This window comes from Bidens hawaiensis, unplaced genomic scaffold (assembly GCF_021521415.1).
Source record: "Bidens hawaiensis isolate Kalapana, Puna unplaced genomic scaffold, B.hawaiensis_p1.1 tig00022146_1, whole genome shotgun sequence".
Lineage (NCBI taxonomy): Eukaryota > Viridiplantae > Streptophyta > Magnoliopsida > Asterales > Asteraceae > Bidens > Bidens hawaiensis.
Genome location: NW_027493428.1, coordinates 322,544 through 341,612, shown reverse-complemented (window position 1 = coordinate 341,612; position 19,069 = coordinate 322,544). Strand labels below are relative to the sequence as shown.

Below are 19,069 nucleotides of genomic sequence, written 5' to 3'. Positions count from 1 at the left end.
CAAACCCAGTCACCTACACATTACGGGCCTATTATGTTGGAAAATTTTGTCCAGCAGTCCTGCCTTTTAGGCATAACATATCTTCCGCTTAACTCCTTGAGTTAATAAGTATGAGGTTTGTCTTATGCGGATGATCTTTCGTTCCATGGGTAATTGCTTTCTCTTGTAGTGTTCTCCGCATGGTTTGGTACCTTACCTCCAAAGAGAACCTCTCAATTTATTTTAACTTTTTTTTTTTGTTTATCGTTAAACGTTATTTCGTATTTGTTTATAGTTATAATAAAATTTTACTTTTAGTTTATTGTTATCATAGTTTCCTTCTGTCTTTAAGAAATAGAATTGAGTATAAAATCCTTTTTTTATTCACACTTGTGTGAGACATCCGAAATCTTGAATACAACACTAACAATAATCATGTATACGTTTGAAGGTTAATATGTGCCAAACATTGTTTCAGCTAGGGGTGTGCAAGTTAACCGTCGTAACCGTTAACCGAACTATAACCGACATAATCGAACCAATTTTAACTGATAACCGTCATAATCGATGGGCCGGTTTAATAAATTTTTAAAAACCGCCAAATCAGTGGCGGATCCAGAAAATTTTCTCACAGGGGACGGGATTTTTTATTGTCGGTACTAATACAACTGTCGGTTCGGGTCGAATCGGGTCATATATATAAAAAAAAAGATTACCAAACAAAATATTAGATAACAAATATATTAAAGTTGTTATCTACGAGTTTTCATTTTTTGAAATCTAACCATTACATCATCTACTTTAACACTGACAAACAAGTCTTTCTCAATATAACAAATACAACTGTCGCTTAAAATTTTCATCACCCATTCGAATACGCAAATCGGACTTCACATACTTCATCGCCGAAAGGATCTTTCAATGGTTGCGGTTGCAATGGGTAATACGAGAGCTAACTTTAATAAACGATACACCAATGCAAAGGAATGGTGTTTCTTTGTTTGAACCATCAATTGAACAAGATTTGCTAAACCATTCAAGTTTTTAAATCGTTTATCTCCTTTCAAATTATCGATGTATGTCGCGAGTTCAAACGGGAGTCTTCTTTTATCACTTTCATCAAAATCATATGGGTACAACTCGACTAATCGTAATATTTTTGGAATTGAAAATGCTCGAAATTATCACAAGGAGTCAAACAACTCAACAAAACAAGTAAGTCGGATGTTACCTCGTTAAAACGGTCCCCAAACTCTTGGATTTTCAAATCTAGAACCGCATTGAAGCAATCATACTCATAATAGTGGCGATTTTTCATGTTTGTTTTTTTTTCTTAGCGTTAGTATGTTAATGTAGTCATCATCGATCGAAAGGACAAAGTGAGGCAGCAGAGGCGGTCAAAAAAATAAATTTTAGAAGTTAAAACTGGATTTTGGGCTAATAATTTAGTAGGGTTTGAATTGGGTTTTGGGCTTAAAAGTTGGATTAGATTTGAACAAATGGATTTGTTAATATTAAAGTCAAATTTAATAAAAAAATGTTTATATAACGTTTATATAATTATATTTATAAAATTGTCATTGTGTTTTTTGTTAGGGTTAGTCTCAAAATCTCATTGGGGCCGTCTTAAAATTATACGGGGTACGGCTTCAAAGTTTCACAGGGTTCGGTGCCAAAATTTTACAGGAGTCGGTCGGGAATTTTTCGGTATATTGACACTAATTTTTTTTTTTCACAGGAGACGGGGGACACCCCACCCTTGTAAGTGGCTACGCCCCTGGGCCAAATACGGATTGGTTTTGGTTAAAGATAATTCTAAAACCACCATAACCGAACCTATCCATTTATTTAACCAACAATATGTTTGGAATTAACTTCCACCAACATATTGTTAAATTATATCATTTTGATGATTATGGTCCTACGTTTGTTATAAAATTAAATTGAATTTCATTGTTAGATTATATAATGGCATTCTCTTTTTTGATGATTTTGTATTAATATTATGGATTATATACTTTGTTGCATTATGTCATGTCGTTGTTTTGTAATAATTTGTGCCAAAGTTTTAGACCCAATTACAAAGTTTTGGTTATGGTTAACCGACCCATAACCGACCTATTATAACCTTCAAAACCGATTAACTGAAATCGCCATAACGGGTCGGTTGTGGTTATGATTATCCATTAACCGACATGTCAGTTATGATTATAGGTTTGGCTCAAATCTGCTCCAAACCGACCCATGCACGCCCCTAGTTTCAGCAATACCTACAACCTAACTTTATATTTATATTGATAAATTAAAAAAATATCTCAACTATGTTATACATTTGTATCCTTTATTGAAAAAATAGAAAAAAAAAACTCAAAATTTCCATTGCATTTCATTATATCCCAACTCTTAAAACAAAGTAGAAGGACGAAAGTGTCAGATGATAATAGTTGATGTATGGGTAATGGTAATAATAATATTGTGGATCATCGTGTTGTCAACAGGGGTGCAAATGAGCCGAGCTGCTCGCGAGCTACTCGAGATCGGCTCGTTAAAAAGCTCGTTCGAGCCGAGCTTTATCGAGCCCGAGCCCGAGCTCAAGCCTAAAAATAAACTAATTTAATAAACGAGCCCGAGCCCGAGCCCGAGCCCGAGCTTTAGTTATCGAGCTCGAGCCGGCTCGCGAGCCTAAACGAGCCTGCCATTTATATATATATTTTTAAATATATATTTAATAATTATTAATTAATAAATATTATGTTATGAAAAAATAAATAAAAATAATTGAATAATATATATTCTTTATACGTAAAATTATAATAGAAAAAAATATAAAAAATAATTATAATTATATAAAAAAATAATTAATAAATACTAAACGAGCCGAGCCCGGGTCGAGCTCGAGCTTCAAAATCCATTCACGAGCCGAGTTTGAGCTTTGAAAATAGAGTTCGAAACGAGCCGAGCTCGAGCTCTGTGCAAGTTAAACGAGCCGAGCTCGAGCCTAGTCGAGCTCGGGCTCGACTCGGCTCGTTTGCACCCTAGTTGTCAACCAACCGCCAACATTTACCCGCCAAAAACAAAGCAGGTGGGCCACACTATCTCGTTCTTGTGTTCTGCTCAACGACTGTACATCGAACCAACCACCGCTCTTTTACCCTTAAATGACATAAATACCCCCCACATCGTCTTGACTTGACCAACATTTTTGGATTTTCTTATACATATATGGTCATTGTAAGTTACAACATTTAATTTTATTTTATTTCACAAATTAAAGTGGTATATTTGTAACACCTTCGAATCATAGAGTTATGTTATGCCAGATTACTTCATATAATCAAATTTAAATTTAGGCTACCAAATGTTGATGCATATAGTCCATGACTTGAAACTTACCAAGATGCTTTCATTTTCCTACTTTAATTTTAACATGTCACGAATTTTTATATACTATACAGCTTAATGCATTTACAATTCATTCTTTTTTTTTTCTAACAGTGAACTTTTATTAATCCTTGTTGTCTATAGGATTTAAACCCAAGATCTTCTCTTCTCAAACTTAAGTATTTAAAGGCTTTGTCTTTGCTAATGAATCACCAACCCATTATATAAATAATTTAATTCAAAATCAATGCAACTTTATCTCTCATTTATTAAAAACCATCCACTTGGTTGAGTTTCAGTTGATGAATGGTAAATCCCCACATAGGATTCACTTTATTTTTCTCTTAAATTATGGGATGAGTCACACGGATGAAGTAGTCTTTGTAGGTGATTTCCCTATACTTTAAGGTTGGAGATAGAAATAGAGAATGGGTTTGAAATGTTCTTAAACACCTCACGAATTTCGTCTAAAGTACCCGCACACAGAGAATTCATAGTTTGTGTATTTATTTAAGGTTGTTTAACAAGCAAGTTCAACCGAGGGAGCTTCATCTTGGGCTTCCGTGTGCGTATATAAGATTTCAAAATTTTATATACATGTATTTGTTTATTTTGCCAATTCCAAATTACAGTTAAAACCTTTAATTATTACGGAGCATTATTATTTTTAAGATAACTAACCTTAATTTGAACTTTGTTTGTTTTTCTAATAATTGTAACCTCTTTTATTGCATGTCAGATTATGTTGAACCACTAAGAGCATTCACATCGTAGCAAATCTATCAAATATGCATCTATTTTCAAAAGATAAAAAAATTCTCTTAAAATCGATCATTTTACTTCTCTAGCATTTTATTATAAAAAGTTGTCATAGTATCTTTTCATATATGAAAAGTTACTATTTATCCTCCATCAAATTTATATGAATATATATAAAACGAGAAAAATAAACATTTATAAGTAAGATAAAGATAAAAATAGGGAAACAAATATTGTTTTTTTTAGAGATTGATTTTGAAAAGATGATTTTCAACTAAATTATAAGATAGAATTAATATGGTAGATGGGTTGTGAATTATCTGGACAATCTATTAATCATTGTTCATGATGTAATCCTTTGAATATTAACTTACTGTTAGGCTATGTATAGTGGAGGGGCTATAAATGATGGCAAATTATGACACGTGGTGCTAAGTTAGCAATGAGTGAAAATTTGTTTTTGGGGTGTAATAGTGTAGGGGCTACAAATTGGGACCACAGTATCCTTGTTTATTATTTTCTTTTTATAATTAAACTAATCAAATAAAAACCAATTTCTTCAAATAATTATATGAAAATGCATTAAAATTTAAAAAAATACATAACTAAAAATATAAAAAAACATATAGCTCGGTTGGCGTACATGTTTAGGTTCGGGTCAGGAAATTGAAACGGATAGCTCGGTTGGTTTAGGTTCATCAGGTTCCATTGTAAGTTCACGTTCGGTTGGTTTTGCGAACCATGATGTTGACCGAAAGGAGGGAATGGGTGGTTCGGTTGGTTCGGGTTGTTTCTGGGATTCATTTTGCATATACATATATACACACACACAACATATATACATATACATGTACATATACATATATATCACAGTATATATACATATACATATATATACACACACATACATATAATATAATATAATAATTATATTTCTTCTTCTTCCACGGCGATAAAAACACCCCGCCCCTGTCCCTTTTCGCCCAAAAATCGTTCGGGGCGGTGTTCGCACCCCTTCGCGCCCAAAATCGTCCAAATCCACACCCCATTACATATGGCCTTAGTGCTAGTCAAAGCTGATCACAACATATATTTTCAACAAGCTTTTCACATTCCATCTAACACATACAATCGAAGTTGGATTCTTACACTGTGTTCCGAGTTTCATTTAAAGGAGGAAATAGAAGGAAAATGAGGGATAAAAAAATATGTTGTGTTCCCGAGTTTCATTTAAGGAAGAAAAAGGAAGGAAAAATAAAAAGGATGCTCCCGAGTTTCATTAAAAGAAATAAAAGGACGGGAGGGGGGAGAAAATGATGAGTAAAATAAGAGTTTTTGTAACTTTCAAAATTGGAAAGATTTGGAAGGAAAGAAAATTGAGAGAAAGAGAAGATGTCAAAAAAAAAGATAAGAAATTTTTTTTTTCCTTACCTTGTTTTTCTTTTTGTAAATAAACTCAGGAACACAATGTTAATCTCTTGCTAAGCGTTCAAGGGTTGCTTAATAAAATGAATCCATCCAAGCCAATATTTAAATATGTTTGTAATTTTACTCAAGTTGAAAATATAAATCAGCACCGTTGAATTTTCTCTTTCTTGAGTTGTTCTTTTATGTGATTTTCCCACAACTTTACCATAATCTATAATTCGATACATATGAAGTCGTCTAAACGACTTTTATCTGCATGATCTAGAATGATCAATTTATTATGAATAAATAAAATGTTAGTTGGTAATACTGTGGTATAGAGTATATTATTAATGTGATTGATCGAAAGGTTAAAGTTGTGGGTACGCTAGAAGACTAATGAAGCTAGAGACATGTATGATTGGTATTTAGGCAACATCTATGTTCAATGCATGTTTCTGTAGATTCTAGTTGTGGCTATATTCAATGTTCAATACATGACTTTGATTAGCATGTTACTATTAAGGCAACCATATTTGGCTTGTTAATTTATTTAAAGACTCAACAAACTCAAATACCATTCATACGGTGTACGATTTTAATTTTATAACTTTAAAGTTATCAAAACCATACCAAAAACATAATAATAGACATAAAATTACCATCATGATATACATGCCAATTAATTTTTTAGTAACGTGACAAGCGTAGTAGTTATGTTTGCTACATAATTATTGTATACACCTAATACTAAATCAAATGTAATGATTGTGCACATCTTTAAATATGCTGTACCTTCTTGTCTAATAGAAACCTTATTTTGACCGCTCATTAATATATTACCATGCAAATGTAAGTTTCTGTCAAGAAAATTTAAATTATTATTATTATGGAGCACGAATAAACTCACAAAAATTGATAAAAGTTTTAATACCCGATTGATTCGACATTGACCATGACCATAGAATTTACTCAAATAAGTATGTATACACAATGCTCTTGGAACCGGACTGGTTGGCTAGTGTCTAAATCGGTCCGGATCCTTCGGTTAACCACTTTTAAACAACTCTTATATTGGTCGACTGATTATGGCATCAAGTGGTTGAACTGACAAATAAAATTGACAGTTAAACTGGTTTTCTCTTTCTTCCAAAAACATCGTTTACTAATTCATGATTCATGTTCTACTTGCTCCGGATTTTATATTTTGCTAACACTATATATCCTAAAGTAAATACTAGATACCTTATATTATTTTTAAATCTTCAATGCTCTTGAATAAACACCTATTTATAACTTGTCACTCTCACACTAGTCCTTACAAATTGAAACGTTTCCTAACTTGAATTGCCATGAATGAACCCGTACATAATTCTTTTTCTCAAAATCAACCCGTTCTTTATAGGATGAGTCACGATAGTTACCTACAATACAAATATAAGTTATTCATAACGTTACCATATAATGAAATCAATATGACTAAAAAAGACAGCTTGTTAAATAATTGGCACGATTATGTAAGCTTTGTAAATATATTTTAGTGGATTACACCTCCTCACGGTCAAAAACCTTACCAAATAAAATGAACTAGCAAGACGTTAGAAAGTACACAAACACCAAGAATTCAAAACTTTACAAAAATTTGATAAAAAAGTTACTAATTAGACATTAAACTTAAACCAGCTCATTCACTCGTATAACTATTTCAATTAATACGTGTAAATACTGAATTCATATTTATACCAACTTTAATTTATAAAACTTGATTCACTTGCCATATAAATATATAATTATTTTATATAATTTTGGAAAGTAAACATATATATATATATATATATATTCATTAGAAAGTAAATTTGGTAAAAAAACATAAACAAAAAAACACAATATGAAACTAATTAAATTGAGCCTGATTAGGATGGAAAACAGACAAAATAAAGACTAAACTAGATTTGGGTGAAATGAATCTCCAAAAATATAATAATAATAATAATAATAATAATAATAATAATAATAATAATAATATATTCATTCATAAATAAATGTGTGTCATAAATCCAAAAATAAGTCCAATGGAGGGTAATTAGGTAAAAAGAAACAGAGAGAAGAAGATCTGATGAATCGAGGAAGGAGGAGGAGTAGCTGGGCCCCATACGTATTTACTTTTATTTTAATTATTTCTCTCTGACTGTCATTAATATTTATACGTTATTATTTATATATAAACTTCTTCTTATTACCTATAATAATAATAAGAGAAGAAGAAGAAGAAGAAGAAGAAGCAGGTCTCAACTCAACGTCCATTCATCATCTTTCCCTCGTTTCTGTAACCACCACCACCGTCTCCGCCGCCGCAGTTGCTGCACCGATCACTTAAAAGTTATCTCTCATCAAGTGCAGGTATAATAATTTCTTGTAACCGAATCCAGTTTTTGAACTGATGGTACATCAATTGCTTTTAAGGTTTTTGAATTTGTAGGATCGAGTGATTATTTATTTATTTATTTATTATGTGGGTGTGACAGAGATAATATTCGATTTGTGTTATTTTGTTAATTGATTGAGGTATTAATTTGGACTGTTATGTTTATTTTCTACTTGTATTTCTTAGTTTTATTATTTTATAATTTGGACTAATAAATAATTGTTTACTTTTATGTGCAATGTTCTTCGATCTGGAATTTTGAGTTTTCTGATCTTGAGATTTTAACGTGCGTGTTTGTTACCGTTAAAAACGAGTTAAAAAAAGAAAGTTTAAGGGGTTAAAGTGCCAAATTTTGCAGTTGGCCTACTCAAGGGGGTTTTCCATAGTGGTAGTTTTCCTCCTTGATCGGTGAGTAAAAGCCTGGGGTGTCAAAATCAGTATGACGGTTGATATTCCGAAGGGTTACTTATGCATTGGGGGTGGTTCCAAACGCTGTTAAGGAAAAAGTTGTTGAATATTTTACTAGTTTATCTAGTTTGTTTGAGTCTCTAGAGTTTACGAGTTTGAGTTTATATTTAGTTTGAGAAGGATTAGATTTAGTAGGGTTATTAAGTTTAAATAGATGGATTAGGGGTCTTTGTAGGTGTGTGTTAAGAGTTGTAATAAACACAAAAGAGTCAATCTTAGTTGAGATCGGATTCCGTGTTTGTGTTCTTGGGCTTGATTTCCATTAGTTACGGTTGGAAAGAGCGCTTGATACACTTTGATTGACGCTGAATCTAATAAGTTTGTATGGAGGTGTTTGAGTTTGGAATATTAGAAGATCGATGCTTGACTGATTGGTTTGTAGGTGCCATGTTTGTAGATATGTATACGGCTTGATAGCATGTCTTAGTTAATAGTTAATAGTTGAATCACTGGTCTCCTATTCATTATTTTGGTTTCTGTAGAAGGATTGGTCAATGCCTGATAGTTTACAGTTGTAGATTTTAGCATCAATCTTGGTTGTGAATGATGCCTTTGAAGGCCATAAAGTTGAATTTGTGGTGTGTTTATTCATTGCTTCTTAGTGACAATGTAGTGCTTTGCATCATATCTTATTTCGGTATGCATTGATCCTTTAGCTGCATTATTGCTCTCATTCTAGGTTTAGCATCTTTCTAAATTCTTTTCCATTTTAGTATTTCACTAGCCTTATTTGGACACATTATTTGAAGTGTTGTGGGAATCTTATGTTGCTAGGTGCATTATTAATGAAAGGTGTAAAGGCATTGCTTTTAACATTGAGGACTTGTGCATTTTAAAATCTGATTCCTTTTTGCCATTATTCTTCTTTAGGCGGATCGTTATATATAAATAATTTCTAGACAATGTTGGGAGGAAGTAACAACAATTCCTTAGTCCCCGTGTTTATCGATGACAACATTTTCCAATATCCTTCAAATGCATCAAACCAGTTGCAGCTATTTGGAAAAGGTGAACTTCTATACTTCTAAAAATCAACAGCTATATATTGATGTTACACTATTAATCTGATTTTCTGTTTTATTGACGGTGCAGTAAATTATGACCACAATAACCCTGCCTTTCGTCCCAACAAACGTACACGGGATATTTGCTAATTTTATGCAAAAAAAGCTTCCAGCTTCACTAAACCACAACTTTTATCATCATGATGATTCCGATCGACCTTCAAGCATATTGAATTCTCACCATGTATCAACCGGCTTAAAATTATCATATGATGATGAAGAACGGAATTCATCAATCACTTCTGCAAGTGCTAGTATGACTTTAGCACCGTCAATTATATCTTCTATTGGTGATAGTATTTCAACTGAACTTGATCAACACAAAGAAGAGTTTGAAAGATTCATTATGATTCAGGTACGTATTATGTTAGTCTATAATTTTTATGCAACGCCCTGCTTGCGGTGCGCGCATATAATGTATATATGTGTGAACCCTCGGGTGGGCAAAAGTAAAAGTGCACTAATTTTGACGTTATTTTACTAATCTCGTGAAAATAACGTTAAAAGTGGCGGAAGGTTAATCAGGCATCATGTGGTGGCGTTGATAGCCGAAAGACAAGGGCACATGCACCAATCAGCCGGTGTCCCTGATGATTGAGTGCTATGTGCCTTATGTCCAAGGCTTGATGCAAAACTACTATCGAGCCGGGGGTCTCACCGGAAGCAGCCTCTCTATCCCTATGGGATAGAGGTAAGACTGTCTACATCTTACCCTCCTCAGACCCTACCATAGCATTGCTATTGGTGGGATATACTGAGTACGATGATGATGATGATGATGATGATGATGATAATTTTTATGCAATTTGGCTTGAGGTAAAGTGACATTAAGTGATATTTAACAGGAAGAAAAGATGTTGAAAGGGATGAGAGACATACGGCAGAGACACATGGCTTCTTTTCTAGCTGCTATTGAGAAAGGTGTAGAGAACAAACTACACGAAAGAGACGTTGAAATAGAAAACATAAACCGTAAAAACAAGGAACTTATGGAGAGAATTAAACAGGTGGCAAACGAAGCACAAAACTGGCACTACAAGGCCAAGTACAACGAGTCAATGGTCAACTTACTGCAAACGAATCTTCAACAGGCTTTGGCTCGTGGAAACGACAACCAGTTTAAGGAAGGATTCGGAGATACTGATGTTGAAGTGTTGTCTAATAATTACCTAGGATTGACCAACAGTGTCGGGAAGTCTACTTGTAAAGTGTGTAGGGAAAACGAAGTGTCGGTATTGGTGATGCCTTGTAGACCCCTAAGTTTGTGTAAAGATTGTGATAGTTTTACAAGCGTGTGTCCGGTTTGCGAGATGGTTAAAACGGTCAGTGTGGAAGTGTACTTCTCATAAGGTATGTAACTCCCAAAAATCTTACGTTAATGAGAGTTTTAGTGGTGTTATGAGTTATTAATTACTTCAAGTTCAAAACCATTGAAGTTTTGAAGAACAATACTTCTTGAGGATTTTGTCCGGGTAAAGCGTGTGCCAACATGGGTAATATTAATTTCTAACATTTAAGGTAATTTTATATTAAAGTTACTTGGTAGTTGGTGACTTGGTGTATAACTAACTGGGATAAAGTAGTTATTACTTACTAGAAGCATTTGTGGGTTGTGTACCTCCAGTAATGCTTGCGTCTGGATCATCGTAGGGTATGATAGTTGTGTGTATGTGGACCCAACGGAGTGCTCACATTGGCGTCCGTAGTCACTATCCGAGCTAACCCATAGGCATCTCGTAGGGTCTTGGTTTGAACATTTTGATGAGGCGCTAAATCTCTAGTTTTAAGCCATGTGAGAATATGCTTATGACATAGCCTTACGAAATGGTAATGTTATTAATATGTCGAATGCGTGATAATAGTCCTTGGGAGTTTTAAAGCGCCCACTAATGGACCTCACATAATTTGCCCACGATAATTCTTGAAGGTCAATGGTGGCCAAAGGAACCTTCGGACGTGACTGCTAACGGTTTTGTTCATGATCGTTTAATGTCTTCTCAAGTTCTTGATTTCGTGTTATGATCAACAACTCAGTTGTAAATCATATGGCTTTGATACCAATGTTATGAAACATATTAGAAGCAATGGACAAGTAGACATATAACTTAATGAAAATAAATACATAAACGAAAATACCATGACCAATTTTCAGCCCTCAATATATTATTGTGACATTTATAAATGAAAAAACCGAACCCTGCGTAACCAAAACGAATTTCAAAAACCAAATCAAACATGATTGTGGTCTCTGGATTCAACTTTCGCCCATAATGAACCAATTCATACTCACAAGTCACATCTAGTTCATATAGACTAGATGGCATATGCCAAAATAGAATACTGTCTTTATGCATTTCTAATTTTACTACGACAATTTGATAGTTTTGCTTGCCAACATCGGTGCTACGCTATGTATAAGCGTCCGTGTTTCTTTTTTGTTTCGGTTATGATTCTAACCACTCATATATTCATGTTTAAGCTCTGGTGTTGGATTGACTCATAAACATTAGTATTGTCTTAAAACTTGAAAACACACTTTTTAATAGGAGAATTAATTTTTATTTTTGAATAAATAAATATTACATCAAACATATGTAAAACTGTATTTTTGATGTTACATAAATTTGTATTTTTTGATGTAAAACTGTCGGATTGGGTTTGCTATCCAAAAGGGGGTTGCGGCGCAGCTTGTTGCCCGCTTACCTGCCACTTCATTGTAAATCGTTTGGATGTTTCTATGAAATATAAAAATAAATTAAGTATTAATACGTGAAAAAGTAAAAAAAAGAAAAAAAAAACTTTCGAGTCATGGGTCGTTTTCAAGTCAACCCAAGAATATGTGTGTCGGTTTCGGGTTCACTTGTCCGACACGATTTTCAGGTTCGTGTCGGACCGTCAAACCACAAGCACGACCCGACGTGTAGTTTTATTATATAGCATGGTTATTTTGTTATGGGTGGAGTGAAGGTTGAAATGGGTGTAGCAAAGGAAACCACGTTGTCAATATAAATATTGAAAACACATGGCGTGTTGGTAGCCAATGATGATCATGTGAATTGAATTGGGAAATTAAATATAGATTTCTCTTATCTCCAAGGAGATGGCCTGAATCTCTAATTTGGATTCCTGCTGCTTTTTGCTCCTTTCACTTGGATATCTCCAAGATAACGTGTACACACACACACATCACTAGCTTATATATATATATATACACACACACATAGCGACACAAACATTATATTTTCTAATATAGAACAAACTTGTTTCACTCTATTTGTTTGTTTCTTTGTCCATTTTTATATTCAAAAACAAAGAATCATGAAGCGTAGGTATCATAGTTACAAGCCATGTTATCATTGCCACCCCATTACTTATATTAGACTGGTATGCATACATACTATATATATTATACATATAATTTATTAATGAGCTAGCTAGGTTTGGATAATGAAATATATATGTAGGTTCAACATCTTATAGAAAGGTGTTTGCTTCTGAAAATGGACCGGGATGAGTGCGTTAGGGCTCTTGCGAAACATGCATGCGTTCACCCCATCATCACGCTTACAGGTTTTTTTCCGATACATAACTAACTTGCCAATTACATTTTGGTGTTAAGGGTCTCGTATGCCACAAATAAATTGTTAAGTTCAAAAGATTTCAATGAACTCTATAGCTAGCATATATGAATGTTGTTTTTTTAATAATTCATGTGATCATCACTTTTGTATGCTTGAAATGACATATAGAATTGTGTGAAGTATGTTAGTATTCTTAAGTCTTAACACTTGGTTCAATGTTCCAACAACCTTAATTCTTTGACATGATCGATAACAACCAAATATAGACCAGCAACACCCGAGAGATTCTACATTGTTAACTGGTGAGCATATATAGTTGAAGTCGTGTCTTTCCTAAGAAATTTGCTTATGAAGTTGATCTATATCCCTATATGTGTGACTTCAATCCTAGTTGACAACGAGATCCTTTCATGATCATATAGATCGAGATCATATCCTATCAATGATATCTTCGATCTTCCTTGAACATGGAGTACTTTGTATAAGAGTATAAAAGTTGTAACCGAACCATTAGTAAATTATATACCTTTATAACTCTTTATTCGTGATCCTTATTCTTAATTTGCTTGAATCTCTTCACTGTTATCTTTTTGCAACTATGATTTTGATGATCGGCAGTTAATAACCAAACAACTAAATATTATAAATACTTAATATTATTAATACAGCTTATTCCCTATGAAAACATAACCTATTAATTACTCCGTATATTTCATATGAATTAATCCAAAAATAATAAACCGAATGATCAAACCATTCACGCAAGCAAGCGTGTCTAACATATCGTGTCTAGGTGTTTAATTTGAATGAACTTTATACGGATATGAACCTAATTTTAGGTTTATGTTAATTAATTCAGGAAAATTAATTAAGTTTTTACTACTGATCTTACAAACTTGTGAAATTAAACCGTGAATATATGTAATTTATTTATCTGTATCCTTTTGGGATTAATTATTGTTATAATTATTTTAAACACTGAGAAATTAATCCTCATAAATTAATGTTTACGAATTCATCGACATTTGACAGTGTGGAGAGGACTACAGAAAGAAAACACAGAATTCTTTCAAGCATATTTCAATGCTACAGCTCCTTCAAGACCTTTCATCAGTATGTTAATTACTCCTTATTCATGATCAGCTTTTATTTCTTTTGTTTTTTATATAGTTTTGGACTCTTTCTTTTAATTCATCAACTAATCTTTTTTAAATGGGTGCCTCAATATCAACACTTCTGTTTTTATTTTATTTTTTATTTTTTTTAATGTCTAGTAGCATTTAATATTGAGATAAAACACTCAAGCAGTGGCTCAACTGGTATCTCTTAATTTATTTTGCAGGATATGTTCATAAAACAAAAAGATTTGGGAAAAGGAATCATTTGAGATATCAATGGAAATAAGACATTATGCAAGCGCGAACGCCACTAGCATAATAGATTTGATACTTAACGATCAATAGATACATCATTCTTAGAAAATATCTAGTCCAAAGGGTCGATCAAACCCAATGAACCAACTTGTCAAACAATGGCCACGAGTCCGTAACTCCAAAAGGTCTACCTATTTAGTAAAGCATGGAGTTATAATTAGGGTTTAAGGAATATAAATGCTTGGTTGTAGTTTTATATATCTTTTATATGTTGGAGTGGTAATTTGATTATGTACTTGGTTTTCTCAAATATGTATATTCAGCTATAATATGATATTTCCAAAAGAACGTATTTTCAAAGTGTTGTCTTAAAACTGTAAGAGTTAAGTGCCATTTTAATATCTGTGGTTTAAACAACTACGTAACTTTAGTATTTTTTTTGAATTTTTCGCAACTGGCTACCTCACCTTTTTATTGCAATTTTAGTACTTTTTTCTAACTTCGTCTATTTTTATCCGTCAAGTTAGGGGCACTTTAGTAACTTTGTTATTTTTTTTCTTTTAATAAAATTCCACCTTAACAGGTTTCTTTCAAAAAGTCAAATTCACAAAGAAAGCTGGAAGTTTTGGTCAAGCCCTAAACCGAAATCCCAATCAATCCAATTCCTGCAAGTCCCCCAAATTCATCAACAAACATCCACCATTCGCCCATTAACTACCGTTAAAGACCATCCCTGCATGATCCTCTGGTCTCTAGCCACCATTGGACGCCATTGTAAATGGAGCACTAGAAGAAACACGCTTACAACTTTGTCAGAATTTACAACATTGAAGCTTCCGATGCCGGCGTGTCTCAGAAAACAAGATTGTTCGCCGGAGTAAAGGAGTTGGGTTCATTTTCCGGTGAAAACTTGTGAGGCTTTGAGAGCATTTAGATCTAAGCTCAACTGCTTGATTTCTTGTCGGACTGGGAAAGGAGAGAAGATGGAAACGAAGGCAGGAGACGATGGTGGCTGGTGGCGGTTCAAGACGGAGATGGGTGAAAATGGGGGCTGTGGCGGTGCAGAGAGATGGGGTTGGTGGCTGGTAGCGGTGCAGAGAGATGGGGTGAAAATGGTGGCTGGTGGCGGTGCAAAGAGATGGGGTGAAAATGGTTTCTGGTGGCGGTAACGACCTCAGCCGCATCAACAAACCACCATGGCTTGTTTAAAATGTTCTGAGGTGAGGGATTAGGGTTTGGATGATATTAAAGTGGAAAGAGAAGGAGCTTAAAAAAATAAGAAAACAAATAAAATAACTAAAGTTACTATTATGCCCTCGACTTAACGGACAATTTAAACGGGGTTTACAAAAAAGTACTAAAATGGCCAGTTTTTGAAACATGGAGTAGCCAGTTGTAACCTTAGTAACATCTCAATTAACAATAAGGGGGTGTTTGGCCTAGCTTTTTTACCGAAGCTTATAGATTTTTTAGCTTTTATTTATAAAATAAGTTTCATTTGGTGTTTAGTTTAGCTTTTTTAGCTTAGGTTTATAAGCTTAAATAAGCTAATTTGTAGAAGCTTATTTGAAGATGATTATTTAGCTTATTTGAAGAAGCTTATTTGTTTAAGGGGGTAAATTACTCATTTGCCTTCAAATGGTGATGGATTAATAATATTGAAGTAACTTATTACTATAACAAATTAAAAATTATGGATTTAACAACTTATTAAGATGTATAATCAACTTAGAATATAAGCTAATCCAAACACTTAAAAAAGGCTTATCAAATGATATAAAATAAGCTATAAGTTTTAAAAAGATATAAGCACAAAAATATAAGCTAGGCCAAACACCCCCTAAATACAAGTAATAAGCTATTTTGATTTAAGTTACAAATTAATGTCACATCAAGAAGGTTTTGTCAATCATTTGTCACTCTTAAATTTGAGAATTGAAGCTCTGGATCACAACCACTTCAAACCCCAAGAGCATCTAGCTAGCCAGCTACTACATGCCTCATAAGATCAATAATTTGTACATTATAGAACCCCTGCCACCTTCTTAAAATGGAAAGACTTACTCATGGTTCTTAACTCTATGGGGTCAGTTACACAAATGTCATTTAAAGGGCTTTTCTTTGCCTCAAGAGAATGCCTAAAATACTTTCTTTTTTAAGAAACCATTTTCTTGTGAAGGAGCCTGCAAGTTATTGCAAAAGAAAGCCATGTTCCCATCTTTGTGGTATAAAACACTACTAATAAACTAAGCTGTAATGAATCATCTCCTTTACGCATTATGCCACTAGTAACACGCCATTAATTTGACACTTACAGGCTCGAAACGACCTTATATTTTGAAAATTTATTCAGAAAATGAAAAAATTTGAAGGGTTTTCACATGGTAAACTTATAAGTTATAACCTAAAATTTTGATTTTAACCATAGACCCACAAACTAAATTATATTACTAAAACATAAATGGTAGCTACTTCTCATAGGACATGCTAATATGTTAGTTAAGCAAGACAAACCTATACACACAAGAAAATTTTGACAACTTAAATCGCTATTGATCGTTTACTCCATAACATGATGTCCTGCTGTTAGCATTCTAGCTAGCATCCAACCCAAGCTTCTAAACCATCACTGTTGATTCACCACCTAAGCCCTTTGATTTTTCTTCTTGATCATTCGGTAGAATGTGTGGTGAATGAGCCCACTGAAATTAGAAGAGACAAACTTCACATAATTATTATTAGCTTTTATGTAGCTGTTAAACTGTGATCTTATTATTAATATTATTATAATTAGTAGTAGTTTTTATATAACTGTTAAACTTTGATTTCCTTTATTTTGCTTCATACACATGTACTTAGAGCCGAGGGTCTCTCTGGAAGCCACCTCTTTATTCCTTTGGATAGAGGTACGGTGTGCCTACATCCCACCCTCCCCAGACCCTACTTATAGCTTTGCTGTCGGTGGGATTTTACTGAGCTTGATTGATTGATTGATTGAAACTTCACATAATTAATCTGAGTTCTTGGTTATATATCTATGATCTATCTCATGATGTGTGTGTTATTAACTGTTTATTTTCTTAAAGTTACACTTGTACTTTGAGAGAAAAAAACATACATTTTTGGCTGCTGCACTAAAGGCTTGCTTATGAGACATGTTGGGTTGTTGTGTCTTCAGCCTTCTGATCTCATCTCTGATAATGTACATATCAGAGTTTACTTGATGAATAATATAAATCAACATGAAAAAACTATTCAATTTAAATAAGTTCTTTACTTGATGAATTTGTTATATGTGGATGGGGCACGCTGCCTCTTTCCCGGGGCTGCAAACATACACATAAGTTATATTAAGCGAGTTCATTATGAAGAGGCTTGTGAAGAGTTCATTGTGTGTATGGCAAGAATGACCTTTTATCGTGTGAGATACCTATAAAGATCAATTCTTAACAAATACAAAACAAGATTCAAGTAAAGTTTTACGCTTGTTAACGACGTGGTTTACTACTTCAAGATCGCCGTCATCATCATCGTCGTCATCTTCAATTGATGAAGTGAGAGAGGAAGAGTTATGTTTGCTCAAGGTAAGTTTAGGAAGTTCATCATGATCTTCTTCGCAAGCTTCCACCATTGGCTGCATGTGATACATACATACATAAATAAAATCTGATGCTTTTCAACTTAAGGTATGATACAATCAAATAATAATATACTGAAAAGAAATGTAAAAAACACACCTCTTGTTGGTTATGATCAGAAGAAAAGAAATGAAGAGGATGAACATTTGATCTCATCATGTTGACTGAAAGAAGACTTGTGCAATGGCCAAATTTGACTGTAACTACTGTGGATAAACAACTATTTGGGACAATAACCTAGATATAATATTGATAAAATAATGAAGTTAAACCATAATATTTAGGTTTTGAGTGAATGAATTGAAGTGAAACAATTTACAAGTAAAACTGTGGTGCAGAAACCACAATGCACATAACAAACTTGTTCCTGTAGTTGAAGATCTAAGAGATGGTTAAATGTTGACATGTGATCAGAGAGAAATATAGATAGAGATGTGAACTTGGAGGAGGAGGGTGTACTTTTGTAAGCACATGGGCATATATATGTACAGATATAGGAGTGTGAAGTGTGAACACAGGCATTCAAATTTGACATTTACATGAAACAATTTAGTCATTTTCAAGACTCATACTTACCTAGTAGATTTTAGGATTGATAGTGTCAACCCTTTATATCTTTTTACGCTTTTAATTTTTTTTTTTTATTATTTTTATATTTTTATCAGTGTTATCTATTGTTTCACTTTTTTAGTTATGTTTAAGTGAACTGACAAAAGTATACAAAATTTACGGGCGATTGAACCATGAATTCCCACGTTGGTGTTAAAAGAGTTATTTCGTGCCTCGGCCATCTTAGACAAATAATAAACAACGGGAATATATATATTCCCGTTCAAGGATGAATCAAATATAGATATTTCATATGTGTTACATACAACTAACTAAAACGTATGAACATTCAAATTCGAATTAAAGAGAACATGTTAGAAGCAAAAGAGGCTTACTGTTGGTTTTATGAACACCCATAACAATGAATAAATATTATGAGCATCAA

At 33.4% G+C, this 19,069-nt stretch overlaps 1 protein-coding gene, 1 long non-coding RNA gene and 1 pseudogene across 3 annotated transcripts; 2 read left to right on the top strand and 1 right to left on the bottom strand.

Moving 5' to 3' along the window:
- The first annotated feature begins 8,919 nt into the window (after positions 1–8,919).
- On the top strand, positions 8,920–10,897 carry LOC143564679 (putative BOI-related E3 ubiquitin-protein ligase 3; annotated as a pseudogene). Its single transcript, XR_013140922.1, has 3 exons — positions 8,920–9,427; positions 9,512–9,838; positions 10,329–10,897. The product of XR_013140922.1 is annotated as a putative BOI-related E3 ubiquitin-protein ligase 3 (transcript).
- Positions 10,898–12,723: 1,826 nt separating this feature from the next.
- Positions 12,724–14,708, top strand: LOC143564678 (uncharacterized). Its single transcript, XR_013140921.1, has 4 exons — positions 12,724–12,867; positions 12,948–13,053; positions 14,097–14,177; positions 14,407–14,708. It is a non-coding gene; the product is annotated as an uncharacterized LOC143564678 (long non-coding RNA).
- Positions 14,709–17,501: 2,793 nt separating this feature from the next.
- On the bottom strand, positions 17,502–18,549 carry LOC143564694 (axial regulator YABBY 4-like). The gene is made up of 5 exons (XM_077051891.1): positions 18,395–18,549; positions 18,175–18,312; positions 17,921–18,071; positions 17,715–17,763; positions 17,502–17,631 (listed from the first exon to the last, which is right to left on the bottom strand). The coding sequence occupies exons 1-5, from the start codon at positions 18,479–18,481 to the stop codon at positions 17,502–17,504; spliced, it is 555 nt and encodes a 184-aa protein (XP_076908006.1). The 5' UTR covers positions 18,482–18,549.
- Between the last annotated feature and the right edge of the window lie 520 nt (positions 18,550–19,069).

Excerpts from the sequence above, each read along its gene's own strand:
- LOC143564694 (XM_077051891.1), bottom strand. The coding sequence starts at position 18,481 with ATGTCAACATTTAACCATCTCTTAGATCTTCAACTACAGGAACAAGTT. Across the intron at positions 18,313-18,394 it reads TCTGCACCACAGTTTTACTT|GTTATTGTCCCAAATAGTTG; the intron begins GTAAATTGTTTC and ends TATTATATCTAG. Across the intron at positions 17,764-17,920 it reads AAACCACGTCGTTAACAAGC|CCCCGGGAAAGAGGCAGCGT; the intron begins GTAAAACTTTAC and ends GTATGTTTGCAG.